At 33.6% G+C, this 18,291-nt stretch overlaps 1 protein-coding gene across 4 annotated transcripts in view; it reads right to left on the bottom strand.

The window, feature by feature from the left end:
* The window catches only part of LOC146993053 (uncharacterized), a 60,540-nt gene that overhangs the window by 19,793 nt on the left and 22,456 nt on the right, over positions 1-18,291 (bottom strand). For 2 of the 4 annotated variants that reach the window (XM_085808010.1, XM_085808009.1), the window contains exons 2-6: positions 16,133-16,175; positions 13,807-13,857; positions 10,651-10,717; positions 6,299-6,336; positions 3,693-3,747 (exon numbers count right to left, since the gene is read on the bottom strand). In XM_085808010.1, the coding sequence (XP_085664136.1) occupies positions 3,693-3,747; positions 6,299-6,336; positions 10,651-10,717; positions 13,807-13,857; positions 16,133-16,175 (254 nt within the window). The remainder of the gene's footprint in view (positions 1-3,692; positions 3,748-6,298; positions 6,337-10,650; positions 10,718-13,806; positions 13,858-16,132; positions 16,176-18,291) is intronic. The other 2 variants (XM_085808011.1, XM_085808012.1) reach the window with 2 other exon arrangements.

Here is an 18,291-nt window from a genome sequence, read left to right as displayed (position 1 = left end):
TAAATTTGCTCAAGATAGAGTAAAATATCTAGGACATATTGTAGGTCGTGGTATAAGAATGCCAAGTGAAGTGAAAGTAAAAGCTATTCTTGATTTTCCAGTGCCATCCACAAAAAGTCAAGTCAGAGCATTTTTAGGATTAGCGGGATATTCTAATCATTACATTCCCATGTTCTCATCTATCGCAGCACCTTTAACAGAAACTTTGAAAGGAAACTTAAAGAAAGGGAAAATAAATTGGACAGAAGAGTGCACAAAAGCATTTGAAGAGCTAAAGCTCAAAGGCCTGTACTACATGCACCTGATTTCAATAAGGAGTTTATTTTGCAAACTGATGCGTCAAACTCTGGTATGGGTGTCATTTTAGCTCAAAAAGATGAACGAGACAATCAACATCCAGTATTATACCTCAGTAAGAAGTTTACAGAAACTGAAAAAAAGTACTGCACCACAGAAAAGGAATGCGCCGCCATAATATTTGCTGTAAAGAAACTTCAATGTTATTTAGACGGGCATACTAAATTCCTCATCATGACCGATCATAATCCCTTAGTTTGGCTCAAAAATAATGCGAGTCTAAATCCACGACTTATGAGATGGGCACTGGTACTACAACCCTACAATTACACGATCGTTCATCGAAGTGGTAAAAACCATAAAAATGTAGACGCATTAAGTCGTACTCCCTGGCCTGATTAAATAATTTGTTTCTCTATGTAGATAAAAAAAAATATTTTGTTCCTTCCTCTCTTCCTTAGTGTATCTTATTATGTTACATCTTGTATTTCAATTCTGTATTGTGCTGATATTGTTGTTTTGAAAAAAAAAAAAAAAAAAGTAAGGAGGGGGGAGAGGTTGTAATATCTTGTTATTTAATAAATAAGTATAATTATTGTTGAAGTGGCAACGACATATTTGTATCAAACCGTTACTCAACAACGAGAGATATTGTTAAAAAAAGATTAGTATTCTGAAGAAGGAGTAGGATGAAAATTTTGCCACTTAAGAATTGTATAAAATTTGTCTATCACTGTGAACTAGAAATAAAATTTATGTTCTATTAAGAAGATTGTCTGTTTTGTAAATTACTGCAAAATACATTACAATGTAAAGGATGAAATAGAAACATTTTTTTAAAATAGTTGATATAAATATGCTTGATGAAATTTTAGAATGTACAAATAAATATATAAGTTTGCTAAAAGATAAAATACTCGAAAGACAGAGATTGTTACATATGATGGAAATAAAAAAAGGATACCATGTAAATGCGAAAGAATTGTTCTCAAGTGATGGCACTGGAATTGAAATAGCTAACTGAGATGTACTACAAGAGATTTATTCTTTCTGAGAAGTTATCTTCGATCCGACGATAAATCAACAGGACAGACGAATATTAAAACTAGCTTGGATTTTAAAATACAGTTATTAAATAATACCTTTTAAAATTTCTATAGTAAAATACATCATTGCTTTTCCACCTGACTAATATAAGTGTTTAAAAAGAATTTACTATCATTTAAATGTGACATCATTTGTATTCTGCAATAATAAGGTTAATATTTTATGTTTTAACAAACTTATTACCAATATTCACTCATTTCTGTCCTTTTTCGTGTCAAAAATGGTATAATAACAGATGTCATAAAAAATATGGCACACACGTGCTCATGTAAAATTGCCAAGTGCATGTGCTGGAAGGTTAATGGTTTCTACCTGTAGTTAAACTTAAAAGTGGCTACGCATTCTTGCGGTTGAGTTAGTATTCTGCCTGTGTAGATTTCTGAGTCTACCTGTTAGCTTAAATTGAATCGTGTAATCTGGCACTTCTCTTTACTTTAAATTTATTGTTACTTCCTGTTTTAAGTTCTCACTGCAAGTGGCCAATATTTCTTGTAATCACGCAATTCCGAGCCAAATGTTAAATATTTTGTGAACAATAAATGGGTCTTTTATACCCTTCCCTGGTTGTGTTCATCTTCAATCACGTGAGAGAATTCGCAGGTAACAACATTTGGGTAGATCTAGTCACATTTTAAGACTTCAGCACTACTACTAAATATCCGTAATCCACAATAATTGCATTTTGATTGTTTAATATTTAAAAAAAAAAAAAAAAAAAGATAGATTTTTATTAATTGCCAACTACAGTTCTATTGCTTTTCTTTTGGTATTTATACTTCCAAACACTACATAATTCAAGTTTTATAAATATTACAGTCATATATGTTATTTGTTAGATCATTATCTCATTTTAAATAAGAATGTTGGAACTTAGGTTTTTCCACTATGAAATGCAAATAAATTAAGCACTTAGTTAAATACTGATTATAATCATTGCTATCTTTAGAACCAGTTATAGCAGTTTCGTGCTATGTCTTCTAAGTGTCGAGGTACACGAAGGTCACGAGAGAGCCCAAGGACCACTCTCATCTCGTGTCTGTCTCCGATGCAAGCACTGTGATAAGCCAACATTACGAAAATGGGCCTTTTAACCTTATATGAAATTTTCCCGTGGAGGTATTGAGAGGATTTTATTTTTATTGCTGACAATGAAGACACATCAAATGAACCATGATTTCCTAGAGGAAGAAAATGCTTGGTGTATTGAGAATACGAAAAAGCACACTAGGGCTATCTGCCTAAGGCGAGGGATAACTTCATTGAGGACTTTCTAAGGGAAACTGGCTCTTATACACGCTAAACATCGGGGAAAACCCCGAAAACGCCCATGCAGCCAGACCGTTTGCGGGATTTGAACCTCGGACCGAACTACCAAAGTTCAGCGATTTTTAACGCTCGGCTGCCGGTGGGCCTAGAAAATATTTGCTATGGCTAGTGATGGCACTGTAATACAGAACATGTTAGAGATATTCAGAATATACGTTTAGTAAGACTCGCTTCATGACATCAACATTCTCTCAAGACCCTTAAGGTATCAAAATCGTCACTTTCAGAACAATGGAATTTGATTGGAAATATGAAGTGTCATTGTTTCAGTCATTTTTAGTTTTATTTTCACGGAATAAAGCATTTACTGCCATTGTTTATTTTCTTATATTATGATTAACTTTTTCATACTATCTGTGGGATTTGACATTACATGTAATTTGTATTTTATAAGTAATTTCACTTACTTTTATTAACTCCATGTTTCTTGGCCATTAATAATTATTAATTTGGAAGTGGAAACAAGAGAGCTTATTTTACACAAACTTTTATAACCATTACAATATTAACAAAAGTCGAACAGAAAATACTGCACTAACCATTGAGTTAAAAACAGATGGAAATGACACTAAATATATATGTGGGTTCTTTAGTTTCGAAATCACAATTCATATTCAAACAAAACACATTTAATAAAACATTAATACATCTATAATATAGTTCATCTATTAATACAAAATATATAACATCGTTTATCTATTACCACGATATCTATAACATCTTATATCTATTAACATGGCAGCTATAACGTCTTACATCTCTTAATACCCCATCTATATCATCTTGCATATCCTCTCATAAAACAAAGGGGCGAGAGTTCTATCAATTTCACTCGTGCAGTCAACAGCTAAAATTTAGACAGCGCACGAGGAAAAATAATAAGCTATGGATTTAAAATCCCACATATATAAAACATTAAACTACTGTATATGCTAAAAAGAAAAAAAAATGCTATCAATTACCTGAGTTAAGAACAACTTCCGCAGAAGCCTTCACTGCTGTCACACTTTTTAGTGCCTGTCACAATTAGAATGCTGTATAAATTATTTTTGCATTGAAATAAAAACAGTTTAAGAGCAGTTTATTGCACTTCGTATAATCTCTAACATAAATATTCTTCTCTTTATCACAGTTCACACCAGTGTGCTTTTATGAGAAATCTGCACTTGTATTGATGTTTGCTTACCGGAAAAAATTCTCTCTTAACACCAGAGCTTCTGTACAGCTTTACACAATGCAAGTAACAGCCTATGGGCCACAAAAGTGGAAACATGTATAGTATAGATGCTGGTCAAGAGAAGAGAGTCTTTAAGTGCTTGATGTTCTGAGCAGAGCAAGCTACTCTATGCTGTTTTCAAGCTCTTTTTATGGCTGTGCTATCTCAGTGTTCTCAGTCTCCCGTGGATTAAACCGAATGAGTGTGCACTTAATTTTGTGCTGTGTGTGCTAATTTTCAGCTGTGACTTTGGTTATTAACATATGTGATGGAGGAGAATGAATTCCCTCCGCTCAACAAAATGGATGCTGCTGCTGCTGTTCGTAATCACGTGGTAGGGCTACCTGATGAAATACATAAATATGCAAATGCATTGCTTGATGATAACTGGATTGAATTACTAAATGAAATACTCAATCTTTAAATGATTATGTCACTGTTGCTCAACAAATTAGCATACTACAAAATGCCATTAGTCAGAGGAATTGGGATATTGATGAGATACTGGCTAGTGCTAAGACTGAAGATGAAAAACAAATGAAACTTAGTTGTTTTCATAAGAAAAAGGAATCCCCAAGGACTCGTACAACTGTTCAAAGGTAAGCATGAATCTTTTGGTGTGCTCAATTCTGAGGAATTTTTTTTTTACTAATATTGCTAATAATGTTATTTCTCTATGTGCTAAAAGTGCTAAATCAGATAAATGCAATGTTAAAACTGATGTAAATTGTGTATCTAATACTCATTGTGTTGGGAATGTTGAGAACCCTGAGCCAAAAAGGCCTTCCAAAAAATCTAAGCGCAGTGGTAATGACATACAAGAAGCTGATTTGTCAAAGATGCTGATTTGTCAATCTGCCCAGGTCTCTTGAAATGATCTTGCACTATCAATGTTGAATTTTTCCTTTTATGCTAGATTCATTTGCGAGGGTTTCAAGACATGGAGTAGAGAAAAGCACAAAATTTTAAAATGATGCATTAAATATAAATTGATCATATACTAAAATGAGGCAACATTATTAACCAATAGCAAGGAATTGGATTTTCACGAATCAACAATCTATGGCTACCAAATGGGAACAGAGGATAGCAGTAACCATTAACCCAGACATCTCTTTGCTAAACTTCTAACTTTAGACCTCATGTGCTCCTTTTCGGCTTTATCGGGCTTATTCTGGCTCATCGCATGTGAATAAGCTTGGCTTCTCTACTAAGCTTTCGTGTTTTGTTATATTATCAGATCGCATGTTTTTCCGTTATATTTGTGTATTCTGTTTATATATTACACTAGAATTATTCATAACAGGATGCTGAGATGTGAAAAGTGGAATCTATTTAACAATGAAAGTATTAAAACTCACTGGCAGTCTGCAATAAATTTGAATTCATTTAGCAAACATTAGCTGCTTCAACTTTGGCATATTCTTTGCTGTGTAACGAGTAATATGACTGGCCCAAACAATTGAAATGTCATAAATTGGGTCAATAGATATGTATATCATTTCTGTGGCGATAAATGAAAAGCTTATATATAGGCTTCGGCCCTGTGTCAGTGGCATTATGCGATCAGTTAGTAAGTGAAACGTTCAAGACTAAATACTTATTTAAACTAACTAAACAAACTAAAATACTCATTTAAATTACATAGTATCATTTTATTGTGGTTATTGATTAAGGAAGTAATATTTTAGTCGCATGCCGGCTGATGAGGTTCTGCATGCTGACTGTGGCACGCATGCTACAGGTTCGCCATCACTGGTCTATAGACATAGCCCAGGTAGAAAAGCAAAACTTTTTATAGGAAATTAGATGAATATTCATTTAGACTGACATGAGAAATATTATGTATTTTCTGTACATTTAAAAAGTGAAAAAATATGTTATATAATTGTACAAAAATATTTAATGTTCCAATCTGATTAATTTTAATAAAATTCAAAATGAAGTATATTGACAAAAAAGAAAACTTTTCTACAGCAGTTGTCTCAAACTGGTGACCTGCAGGCTGCATGTAGAAGCAGTTTCACACGGCTTGCAGAAGTATTTCCAGCAATTTAATTACCATTACTTTGAAGACAAAGTTCAATATTTAAATTTTTCAGCGTGCAGTTTTACATTATTTTACTTATCATTAAAAATAAGTACAAGAATCGGAAAAAAATTCACAATGGAACTAATTTATTTTTAGCTTATGTAAGTTAATCACTGATTCAACATACTACAATTATTTGGAATAAGAAAGATGTTTGTGTTTGTTTGATGCTATGTTTGAGGCCACTGCTCTCAGATGACAACATCAACAAAAAATCAAATGGATAATATTTAGAAAAGTTTCATGAAAATTATACATACTCCTTTTATCTGTTTTTGGAGGGCTTGGTCCCAGTAAGCTTAAAAAAAAAAAAAAAAAAAAAAATATTATTTGACATTTTAAAGGAAGATGTACTGATTTTGAGCGAAAAAAAAGCTCTTTTTGCTACTGAAATTATTTGTTTATTTGTATACATATATTTTCAGGCAAGAGCAATTGGTGACATAATAAAATTCAAAGCTGCAGAAACAACAATAAACACTCTTTTCTTTAAAGGAATGACAACTGCTGCGTTAAAGAATTAGTTATCAATATGATTTTAAGTTTTATTTTTGGGAGACTAACTGAAAAAATATATCATTATATTAATATTACTGCGACTTAAAACCAATTACAAACATCTTAAATTTTTTTTTGGGGGGGGGGGTAGAGAAACAAGCCTAATATTGTGGAAAGCCAGATAACAGCTGTTTTCTATGTTAGAAGTATATACCTTACATTATGTAAAATTCTGATAAATAGAAACACAATTTTGATAGCAAATTCTAATCTCTAAAGCAGTGGTTCCCAATCTATGTTATGTACTTCCCAGAGGCTCCTTAATCAATCCAGGAAAATAATGCTCGGCTGTTCCTCGGAATCACACCATACCAGAAATTTCTCGCTCCGATACTCAGGCCTTCCGGAATTCCCAAAATCTACTTGAAGCTTCTCAAAACTTAGTCTCAAATAAATAGATTTTTGCTGTGAGTTTTGCTGCCTGTGCTTAAATAAATACTGTATATTCTTGTGAATGTTATAAATATGGTGTATCCACCACTATCTGTTAAAAAATTTACTTTTTATTATTGCAGCCTATGGAGTATAAAATCAGGAGGGGTACAAAATAAGAATGCATGTGAAGAACACCTCTGACATAGAACATCTTTATTAATAGGAGGATGGATCCCTCTTTTTGACACACTGTATGCAACATAGAGCAGAAGCATTTGATGGAATATCAAGCCCTCTTGTGAAGCAGTACCTAATTTCGAAAGCATAACTGTAGGCAAATTTCAAGCACAAAGCTTGAACACCCAATAGCCTCTCAAATCTTTATTAAATGCTCATGCCAGAGGATGAAGGAGGGCAGATACAATATTCTATTTCATAATTATATACTTCAAAGGCCTGCTTGAAAAACCAAACCTAAAAAAGGGGACAGTGATCTTGCTACGTAGTTGATCTTCAGAGAATAACGTATAAAGGAAAGCATGGATGTGATCGGTCTGGATATTTTGAATTTCCCGTGTAAAATGACAGGTGGGCAAAACTGCAGTGGAAATCATACATAGAAGCCATCACTTTCATAACTCATAGTCAGCAAGACATAAATGATTTTCTGGGCATTCTCAAAACATAAATGCTAAATGGAATAGAAAATAGAAGATTTGGAAGGTAAAGAAGCTGCATGATTTTAACTGCACCACCCCCCCCAAAAAAAAAAAAAATCTGCTTATTCTTTACAAATTGGTGTTTAATAATAATCTAGAAATGATTAATTTGAAGAAAATGAATTAATGAAGCTGTTAATTTTAAATCTCAAAAACAACTGACAGCTGATGCTGCATCAGATGGTGAGATATCTCCAGATATTGCAACCAAAATTACAGTTTTATAAAATTTACATGTATTTATATACTTACTTAAAATAGGATTCTCTCTTTGAGGATGTTTTAAAACAGGTTTTGGATACGGATATCCATGAAATACACACGTAATCAAAACTAAAGATTCTCCAGTAGCTGCTAAGTTTAGAAGCCTTAGTGCCTTATAAATTCGCTGCTCCAAAACCAGATTTCACTTTAGTACAAAAAGGCATTTTAGTCCTTCTAAAAGCTGCTGGAGTAGCTCTCAGCATATGGTAAAACAAATCGGATGGGTCTTTGGTGACCTTGCGACAACTACCATTAAATTAAATTCTGTCACTATTCCAGACAACTATCCAATTAGGCATCAATATGATTTTACGCTCAAATTTAAACAATAAAGAAAATTTTCTGGCTTTATGCCTCAAGCGTATGACCAGATGCCAATGAATAAAGACGGCATACCCAAACTGGCAATAGTTATTTTAACTCCATGGCATTTGCTTTAGGTAATGCTGCGCAAACTATGCAAATTTTGTCAGATTTCAGTTACTATTTTCTATATATATGTATAGGATATTTTGACTGCTTCCTCATCTCTCAACGAATATGTCATTCATAAAGAGTTTTTCAAGAGATTAAAAAAGCCTAATTTGACTAGCAACCTTCCTAAATGCGCATTTGCTTCAGAACGTGCTGGCTGTATGGTCGATTTCGTGGTTTTCCCCATGTGTAATGGTATACGAGCCAGTTTCCCTTAGAAAGTCTTCCATGAAGGCATTTCTCCCTTTTGGCAGATAGCCCTTGTGTGATTTGCCATAATTAAATAATTCAATCCAATCCAAAAAATTTTTAAATATGTACAAAGTTTTTAAAGAATTTCATTCTAATCCTTCAAATACTGATTCAATTCAGAATCTGCCAATAAATCCAGAAATTCTTTTTCAGTCATTAGTGAATCATCATAAATTTCATCTCACGATTTATCACAGCATTATCTTTACTTTGATAGACTACATCAAATCTTCTCATATGGGTAACGTTTTTTGGTTGAAAATAATCAGGGGGGGGGGAAGGCAACTTATTGCTGAAATGCCTTTATAATATACTTCAAACTTCTCTTTTTAAATAGTAGATGGCAGCATATCACAAGGAGACCCAGAATTTTCATTTATGATGTGTTATTAAAATCCACTTATTTTCTATATTTTTTGGCAACGCAAAAAAAAAAAAAAAAAAAAAAAAAAATTGTTTGAAAAAAAATTCTGTATAATTTTGATGGCTGTACTCTATATCACTTGTTATATATTTTTTTACATTTTTCATACAAAAAGCATGTGCAGAATCATTAAATATAATGGGGTGTTCCATTAGTGGCAACACTGCGCCTTTAGCGATCTCATGCTATTACGCATCAGAACATCCATCTTAGGAGAAAACATCTGTTGTATATGTTTTCTATTTACATTGTTTTGGGGGAAAATTTTGTGAGTAGTTTTCAGGTGGGAATTTTATCAGCAGCTTGAGTCATCTTTACTTAGGGAAGCTGCACGAATTATTTTGCTATCGCTTTTTAGTCTCATTCCCGTTTATTTATAATAATTGTGTAGATATTTTTTGTGTGTGTATAATTTTTAGCTTATTTTTTTATTGTTAATATTAATTGCAGTTAATTTTTTTTTATTATTAATTTTCCATAAATGGCAGGAAAACTCTTTCCGAAGAGGAAAGAATTTCTTTTTCTCTTTCTTTTTACTTGGAATTCTAAACATATTGTTGCACGGAACAGAAGCCACACAAAACAAGTTTATTGTTCAAAACCTGCAAAGTTGGTTTTGTACTTTTATCAAAAAGATGCGACATGTTTTGAAAATTTCATGAAGCTACGAAATCGAAAAATGTGTAAATATTTTTGCATATACATATATTTATGTATATGCAAAAATATTTACACATTTTTCGTGAATATACATATATTTATCTCATTTATCCATATATATTCAAGAAAGTTGTGTATATCCAGAAAACCATGTATACAGCTATAATACAGTGTTTTTTTTTTTATTACTATACATAAGCTTCTACTAATTTCCGTGCTTCACTGCAATTCTCGCTTAGTCGCTCTTTTAAGAGCTCTGGTGGCGCAGTGTTCCACCTCATGGAACACCCACAGAATTGAAACGGTAAGTACAATTTTTACAAAATTTTATCTGTATACTCCTTTAGGCGTAGATAGACTGCATACAAATTTTCTTGTTGAAATACCGATTTTAAAGTGTAGTGCACCACAAAGAACTATGAATTTATTTTGCTAGCCTAATTTATTTCACATTGCTAGTCTTCAGTATTACATGAACTTAAATCAAAAGATAAAATTTCTGCTGATAGCCAAGAAGCCACAGAATTTTAAAACACGAACACCAGACATGCCTTTTGTTCACAGAAATTAGAATTTTTTAGAAAAATAAGTTTGCTTAAATTTTCTTGAACCTCAGTTCTTATTTCATAAATGAGGCAATAACTTGCTTGTCTCTAGGACAAATACATCCTCAGAAGAGGGAAATAATCAAAAATTGTATAAATTCATTAACAGATGGTTTCAGTGCATTTCAAACATCATTATATTCAAACATTTATAATCATTACAAGATTAACAAAAGCCAAACAGAAAATAATGCACCTTGATTGTGATAAAAAAGAAGAAAAACTAAATATATATAAAACATTAAATTACTACATATGCCAAAAAAATTACTATTAATTACCTAGGGAGGCTGCACATTGGAGCATGCCCTCCGCCTCTTTACAGAGAGTTTTAATCTTTTCAAGATTCTGAAAAGGATTAAAATCAGAATTAGAGCGCTGCATATACATACTATATATTTACATTTAAATAAACATATACATTTAAATAAATTTTTTTTTACATTTAAATAAAAACTTCAGTGAATTTGAAAGCATTTTATTATACTTCATATGATTTCTAACACATATATTCTTTGCTTTGTAATAGTTTACACCACTGCACTTTTATGGAAAACCTGTACATGTATTTGTGTTTGCTTACCAAAAAGCAATCCTAAAAAGAGTTTTGCTCATACCAGGGCTTCTGTACAGCATTAGACAATGCTAGTAATAGCTTGCAGGCCAAAGAAACTGGAAACTTATATAGTACAGATTCTGATCAACAGAAGATAATTTTTCAAAACAAACTGCATTTCAAACCAATTCATTAAAGCGTTGTTTCCTGAGCAGTTCTGAAATAAAATTCATTACTCCAGATAATGGAAAGACAGGCATAGGAAGCTGATTAAAATACAAATTATCTCATAAAATGAATGATTCTTACAAAAACCTGCACACTTCTATTATTTATTGTAGTAACAGCAGATTTTTTAGTCTTTCATCGCAGAATCCAGGGTCAAAAGTATTTTGCATTAAAACCTCATATGATGAGCCATACCAAGATGGAAGGCTCACCAGCAGCCGAGCGGTAAAATCGCTGAACACTGGTAGTTCGATCCGAGGTCCGAATCCCGCGAACGAGCTGGCTGCATGGGCATTTTCGTGGTTTTCCCCATGTGTAACGTGTATATGAGCCAGTTCCCCTTAGAAAGTCCTCCACGAAGGCATCCCTCCCCTTAGGCAGATAACCCTAGTGTGCTTTGCCGTATTCTCAACACACCACACCACCAAGATGGAAAGCCAGTATCAACTGATAATACCATCCAACATTCAAGTAAACTAAAGAGGTAGCCTCCGAATTTGGCTGAATTGGTTCCAAGAGATAGAACGCATTTATAGACATATTGATCAACATCATTAACAAGTTCAAACTTCAAAAGAATGACCCTTATTTGCTAATAATGGTACCTCTGAACAGGTAATAAACTGCCACATTGCAAAGAAAGCTTCCAATGGCTATAACAAGAAGCTTATGCAAAGAATTTACATAGGTCTTTTCCATGTGTGGAGTAGGATTGAAGATACTGGACTTAAAAACTCTGAGACTGGACAAATGCACAGTCAAGCTTTCTTCCCCAAGAAATCCAGATTTAGCCCAGAGACAGCTAATCCATGACTGCTGACATGGAGAGAAGGCAACACTCAAACACAATCTAAAAAACAACTTGTTTAGCTGAAAGTAGCATGTTTGTTTCAGGATATACGGATGTACTGATTTCTACTTCATTCAGAATGAATCTCCTCCCTGATGGTCCAAATGTGCAAAACAGAAATTCTTAAAACTTTGATAATGCCCTGCACTGCTGCCAACAGTGATTCCATCTTTTTTATACATGAAACTGGCCAAGTTCATGAACTTCAATACATACGGAGCAAATAACAGGACATATGTAATGGTGCTCAGATCAGAATCCATCAGAAAATTAAAGAATAATATTCTTACGAACTGCATCTACTGCTTTTATATAGCTTATTTTGTTAACCCTTTGCACTCACCAGCAACTCGAGCATGATTTAGCTTTGCCAAATTGAATTTGCAGATAGCGTCTTCCCTTCCAATTTTCTTTTTGCATATGTATTGGTTTCACAATTTCACAAGTTTCACAATTCATTAGTGAAAAACAGTTTAAAAAAATCTATTGGTTGTTTTATGTTAGAAACTATTCATGTTTCTGTGGCCATGAATTTGGTATAAATAAGCATAAATTGTACGCTTTGGCCAGGTATAAATTGTACGCTTGGAGGCACTTCGTCGTAGTCTCCACAAAGTACTCATGTTGAACTACTTGCACCTTCCACAGGTTCACTTTCAACTTCTCTTTTAACATCACTCTCAACTTCCCTGTCACTCTCTATAATTCTAATTTTCCGTCCTCTCACACCTCTTACTGCATCACTGTCTTCTCCACTGGATTCGTTCGTTTCGCGGCGGACTCTGTCGGAAATCGCTGCAAGTTGGTCATCCAAAGCAGCAAAATCGAATTTGTCCGAACTCGAGCTGATCTGATCTTCCTCCATATTTTTAGGGTAAAACACTATTTAATTACTATATTTACTACCAAGACTGTTTCAAGCGAATGCTATGCTGAGACTAACTAAACTGAGCTAAGATTTGGCAACAATGTCAGTGGAGCCTAGTCCATGAAAAGACTTCCAAGAAAAATATCTTATCTCACATCGTAAGTAAGGAGATTGCGTTACAAAAGACCATAGTGTCGTAGCAGCGTCGTTCGATTTATGACTTCAAATCACTTGGGTGCCGCAGCAGCGCCGCTCGAGCTACTAACCAAGTTAAATTAAATTTTAAGAAAATCTTTAGTTGAATTATGAATTTAAAAATCAGGAAAACTCAGATAAGCGGCACTTGGCGCAATTTTTTCCGCCATCTTGAATCGTTATATCCTTGGGAGGAATTTTTTGACGCCTAGAGGGAAATGACATCAAAAGGCACCTTTCTGAAAATTTCCTCTCAACCCAGAATAAATATTGTGGAAAAATACTTTCTTCTTAATATCTGCATATACTTGCAGAACCTTACTACATATTAACATACTGTAGAAATGCACTTATTTTGGATAAAATAAGATGCTGTATGGATTCTATAGAAAAAAATTTTCATTTAGCATTTTAGACTCAAAACACACAGATTTGTAGAAATCCCCATTAGTGATGCTGAAGGTTTATAAACAATTTACAGTTACAATTCTACTTTTGCGGTCACCCAGAGAGATATTTATACAAAAAATGGAATAGTGTTGAAGATTAATGCAGTTTTAGTGTTAAAAATTCCAATTCACACTGGTGTGTTTAATATATTTTGTCAAACAATTTTTGGCATTAAGAGTGTGTTGTGAAATATGTAAAAAAATATTGTTATCATTAAATACAAGGTGTCTAAAATGCTATCAGATTAGAACCATCATTTACTTCCAATTCTGTTGCAAAAAATAACTTACTTGGAGCACTGAGGCAGGAGACTCTGCCCTTTTTCTCTTTTTCCTGTTGCCCTATAAAAGTAACAAATATATTTAGAAACAACTATTACAATAGTTAGTGCATAAATTACAAATAATTCTTATATTTACAATCACATATCAAAACCTTGAGATTACAACATGACATTTATGTTTATGCTGCTATATTGAGATCACACATTCATAAAATCACACAATTGTATTGCCATTTCAAAAACTGAGTTTCTCTTACTAATAGAATGGCATGCAAAACACATCTCTAAATCACAAAACTAAATAAAACAAAGGAATTCATAATTTTAAATAAATATCAGTAAACTATTTAAATATATAAAAGCAACATTTTAAAAACTCTCACCACATAGAATCCTGCAGTTTTTCATTGCAGTTACAGAAAACCTAACTGCAGTTAAAAACATCATTGCATAATCTTCGAGATATGTATAAACAAGATATGATGGAAATTCTGAAGATTTAGTTTCATATAATCAACATTAGTCTTCAAAATATGTTGTGTCCCATATATAGAACCTTTTACAATGTAAGAAATACGAGGGCCATCCAGGAAGTAGATTACGTTTCCGTCTGTGTCCGCTAGGGGCGGGGCTAGCGCGGCCATCTTGGGGTCAGAGCGTTGCGCAGCTCAGTCTGCATCTAGCCATGCTAGTGAGAGGTTCGTGCTGTGCTCCGTTCAGATACTGTGACGGTTTGAAATGTCTGCGTTAATTGAAAATCCCGCGAGCTGCGAGGTGCGCTCAGTAATAAGGTTTCTGACTGCAAAAAACTGTAAACCGATAGAAATCTATCGGCAGCTTCGTGAAGTGTATGGGGACAACATTATCACTGAAGATGGAGTGCGTCAGTGGGTCATAAGATTTCAAAATGGCCGAACCAATGTTCACGACGAAGATCGAAGTGGGAGACCCAGCATAGTGACCGCCGAACTTCTCGAAAAAGTCGATGCTAAAGTCCGTGAAAATCGAAATTTCACAATAACGGAACTTTCTTTGAGTTTTCCACAAATTTCGCGAAGTTTGTTGCACGAAATCATCAGCGAAAAGCTTGGTTACCACAAGTTTTGTGCAAGATGGATTCCAAAAATCTTGACAGAGGACCACAAAAATCAGCGAATGGCTGCAGCGTTGAACTTTTTGGACGCTTACCATAAGGATGGTGACTCTTTACTCGATCGCATCGTTACTGGTGACGAAACATGAGTGAAACATGTGAACTGTGAAACGAAATTGCAATCAATGCAGTGGGGGCACACAAGTTCTCCCCAAAAACCCAAGAAATGCATGCAAACAATGTCGGCAAGGAAGATGATGGCAACTGTTTTTTGGGACAGAAAAGGTGTAATTTTGGTGGACTTCCTGGAAAGAGGCACTACAATAAACTCTCAAAGGTATTGCCAAACTCTCCAAAAACTCAGAAGAGCAATTCAAAACAAGCGCAGAGGAATGTTGAGCTCTAAGATCTTGTTGATTCACGACAACGCCCGGCCCCACACGGCAAATGTCACTCGTAAAGTTCTTGAATCTTTTAAGTGGGAGTTGTTTCCTCATCCGCCGTACAGTCCCGACCTGGCACCGAGCGACTTCCACCTATTCCCAGCAATGAAGAAGTGGCTGGCTATGCAGCGTTTTGATGACGACGCACAGCTGCAAGAAGAGGTAACGAAGTGGTTGAAGGCGCAGGCGTCCGAATTTTTCGACGAAGGAATTTCCAAGCTCGTACATCGCTACGATAAATGCCTTAATTTGTATGGTGACTATGTAGAAAAGTAGTATTTGAGTGTAGCTTTCATCTGTATATAATAAAATTTGTTTCCTATACTTTGTTTATTTTTTTATTCCAAAACGTAATCTACTTTCTGGATAGCCCTCGTATGAGCAGAATAAATACTGTGGAAACATATTTTGGATAAAATGAGATGCTGTATGGATTCTATAGAAAAAATTTATCATTTAGCATTTTAGAGTCAAAGCACACAGATTTGTAGAAATTCCCATTAATGATGCTTCAAGTTTATAAATAACATTTACAGTTACAACTCTACTTTTGTGGTCACCCAGAGAGATATTTATACAAAAAATGGAATAGTATTGAAGATTAATGTAGTTTTAGTGTTATAAATTCCAATTCCCATTGGTGTGTTTAATGTATTTTGTCAAACAATTTTTGGCATTAATAGTGTGTTGTGAAATATGTAAAAAAAATATCGTTATCATTAAATACAAGATGTCTAAAATGCTACCAGATTAGAACCATTATTTACTTCTAGTTCTGTTGCAAAAAAATAACTTACTTGAGGCAATGGAGCAGCAGCTTCTGTTCTCTTCCTTTTCATGCTGCCATATAAAAGTAACAAACGTATTTAGAAACAACTAACAGAATAGTTAGTGTGCATATTACAAACATTTCCTATATTTACAATCACATATCAAAACCTAGAGAATGCTGCATGCAAGTTTTAAGAGTGCACTGACATCAAGTAAAACTAATATAAACTATGAAAAAATTATGAGTTGCTGGAAATGAATTTTTCGAGTTCAACAGTTTCGTGCACATTTATGGTGAGCCATGTATGTCAGATTTTGTTATACTATCCTACATTACGAAGAACTTAAGACCCCAGAATTATGAATTAAAGAGAATTTACTATAAATACATTTAATATTTCCAAAATTTATCCCCTAAAATTTCAAATTTCATACGAAATTGATACCCTATGTATCATTCATTTGCATATTCCAATATTGAGATTCTATTCAAAAGAACATGAAATTCTTATACATTATTATACTAGATATGTGCAATATATTGCACTTCATATAACTTCTTATACACATATTGTTTGCTTTGAAATAGTTTACACCAGTTTGCTTTTACCAAAAGCTTCACTTTTATTTGACTTTGCTTACTAGAAGAAATCCGAAAAAGAGCTTCACTTACACCAGGGCTTCTGCACAGCATCACACGATGCAAGTAGAGCCTATGGGCCACAAAAACTGGACACTTACATACTGGAGATGTTGGTCAACAGAAGAGAATTTTTCAAATTATATTTTATTTCAAACCAGTTCACTAAAGCGTTGTTTACTAAACTGCCTTGAAATAAAATTAATTATTCTGGATAACAAAAAGGCAGGCACAGAAGGCTGTTTCAAATGCAGATTAACAATGAAGACACTTTTTTTAATGTGAGATGAAAGTCTCCTAAAATGAGTGTTTCTTTTAAACCTGTATACATGTACCATTTATTGTAGTGACAGCAGACTTTACTAAAAGACTCTCTTACTAAAAGAATGGCATGCAAAATACATCTCTAAATCCCAAAACTAAATAAAATAAAGAAATTCACAATTTTAAATAAATATCAGTAATTAATCCGTACTCGTCGGGACTTGAGCGATTCTGGATTATCGATTTTTCCGGATTATAGATCATCAGTTTAAATCTGGTAAGATGGCATGCAGAAATTATAAAATTAAAAATACGAAACCGTAATTTATGAAATAAAGAACAATTATGATCTAAAAGGTATCAAAATTTACATAAAAAAAAAAAAAAAAAAAAAAAAAAAAAAAAAAAAAAAAAAAAGCTTATTATTTATTTGTTTACTTTATTAAACATTTCTTTCAATGTAAGTCGTTTAAGTTGCTTCTTTTTTTATGTGATAATACATTCTCTTTAATTCTATAAACAGACATAATTTCTTGTTCACTTACAAAGTTCTGCTGTATAAGTCCTATAATTGCTGTGTCGAGAATACCGACTAATTTGTCAATCGAAATTTTTTTGTTTTCAATTTTTTCGGCGTTAAAGATAAACAAAGGATATGCATTTATCCATTTTTTGCAGCAATTCCACTTTTTGTTTAATGGACTTCGAAACATACTTTCGCTTTGTAGATCCTTTACATATTAGTAAATATATATCAGAAATTCTATTTGACATAATCGAAAATTCAAGCTTACTTTTATAAAATTGCTCTAATAGTCTGCAAAAAATAATAAGCCGAATCCAATTCAAAGATTAAGGAACAACGTAATCTGCAACATTAACTGAATTAGATAATTTTAGCTTAGCTTATACCGTCCGTTATACATTAAACGCGCATTCGTAAACGTATTTTGTGCACGCGCGTATTCGCCGCCGTAAAGGTCTTACACGCATGCGTCACTAAGACGCATGCGCAAAAAGTTTGTAGCTTTGAGGTCCGGATTATAGATCATTCCGGATTATGGGTGTCCGAATTAACGACTTTTGACTGTACTTTCTTTTTAATTCTGTAGACAGACATAATCTCTTGTTCAGTTACATTGTTGAAGTCCTGTAACTGCTGTTTTGAGACTTCCAACTAACTTGTCAATCGAAATTTTCTCGTTTTCAGTAACTTATCTGTCCCTTTCTTCACTATCGGTAGCGGTAATTTCTGGATCTAGAACCATACTACAGATTTCG

Source organism: Stegodyphus dumicola, chromosome X1 (assembly GCF_044657685.1).
Source record: "Stegodyphus dumicola isolate Sdum_Otavi_A_Nest chromosome X1, ASM4465768v1".
Taxonomy (NCBI): domain Eukaryota; kingdom Metazoa; phylum Arthropoda; class Arachnida; order Araneae; family Eresidae; genus Stegodyphus; species Stegodyphus dumicola.
Note: the sequence above shows the minus strand (reverse complement) of the source record. Positions and strands in the feature narration are given on the sequence as shown.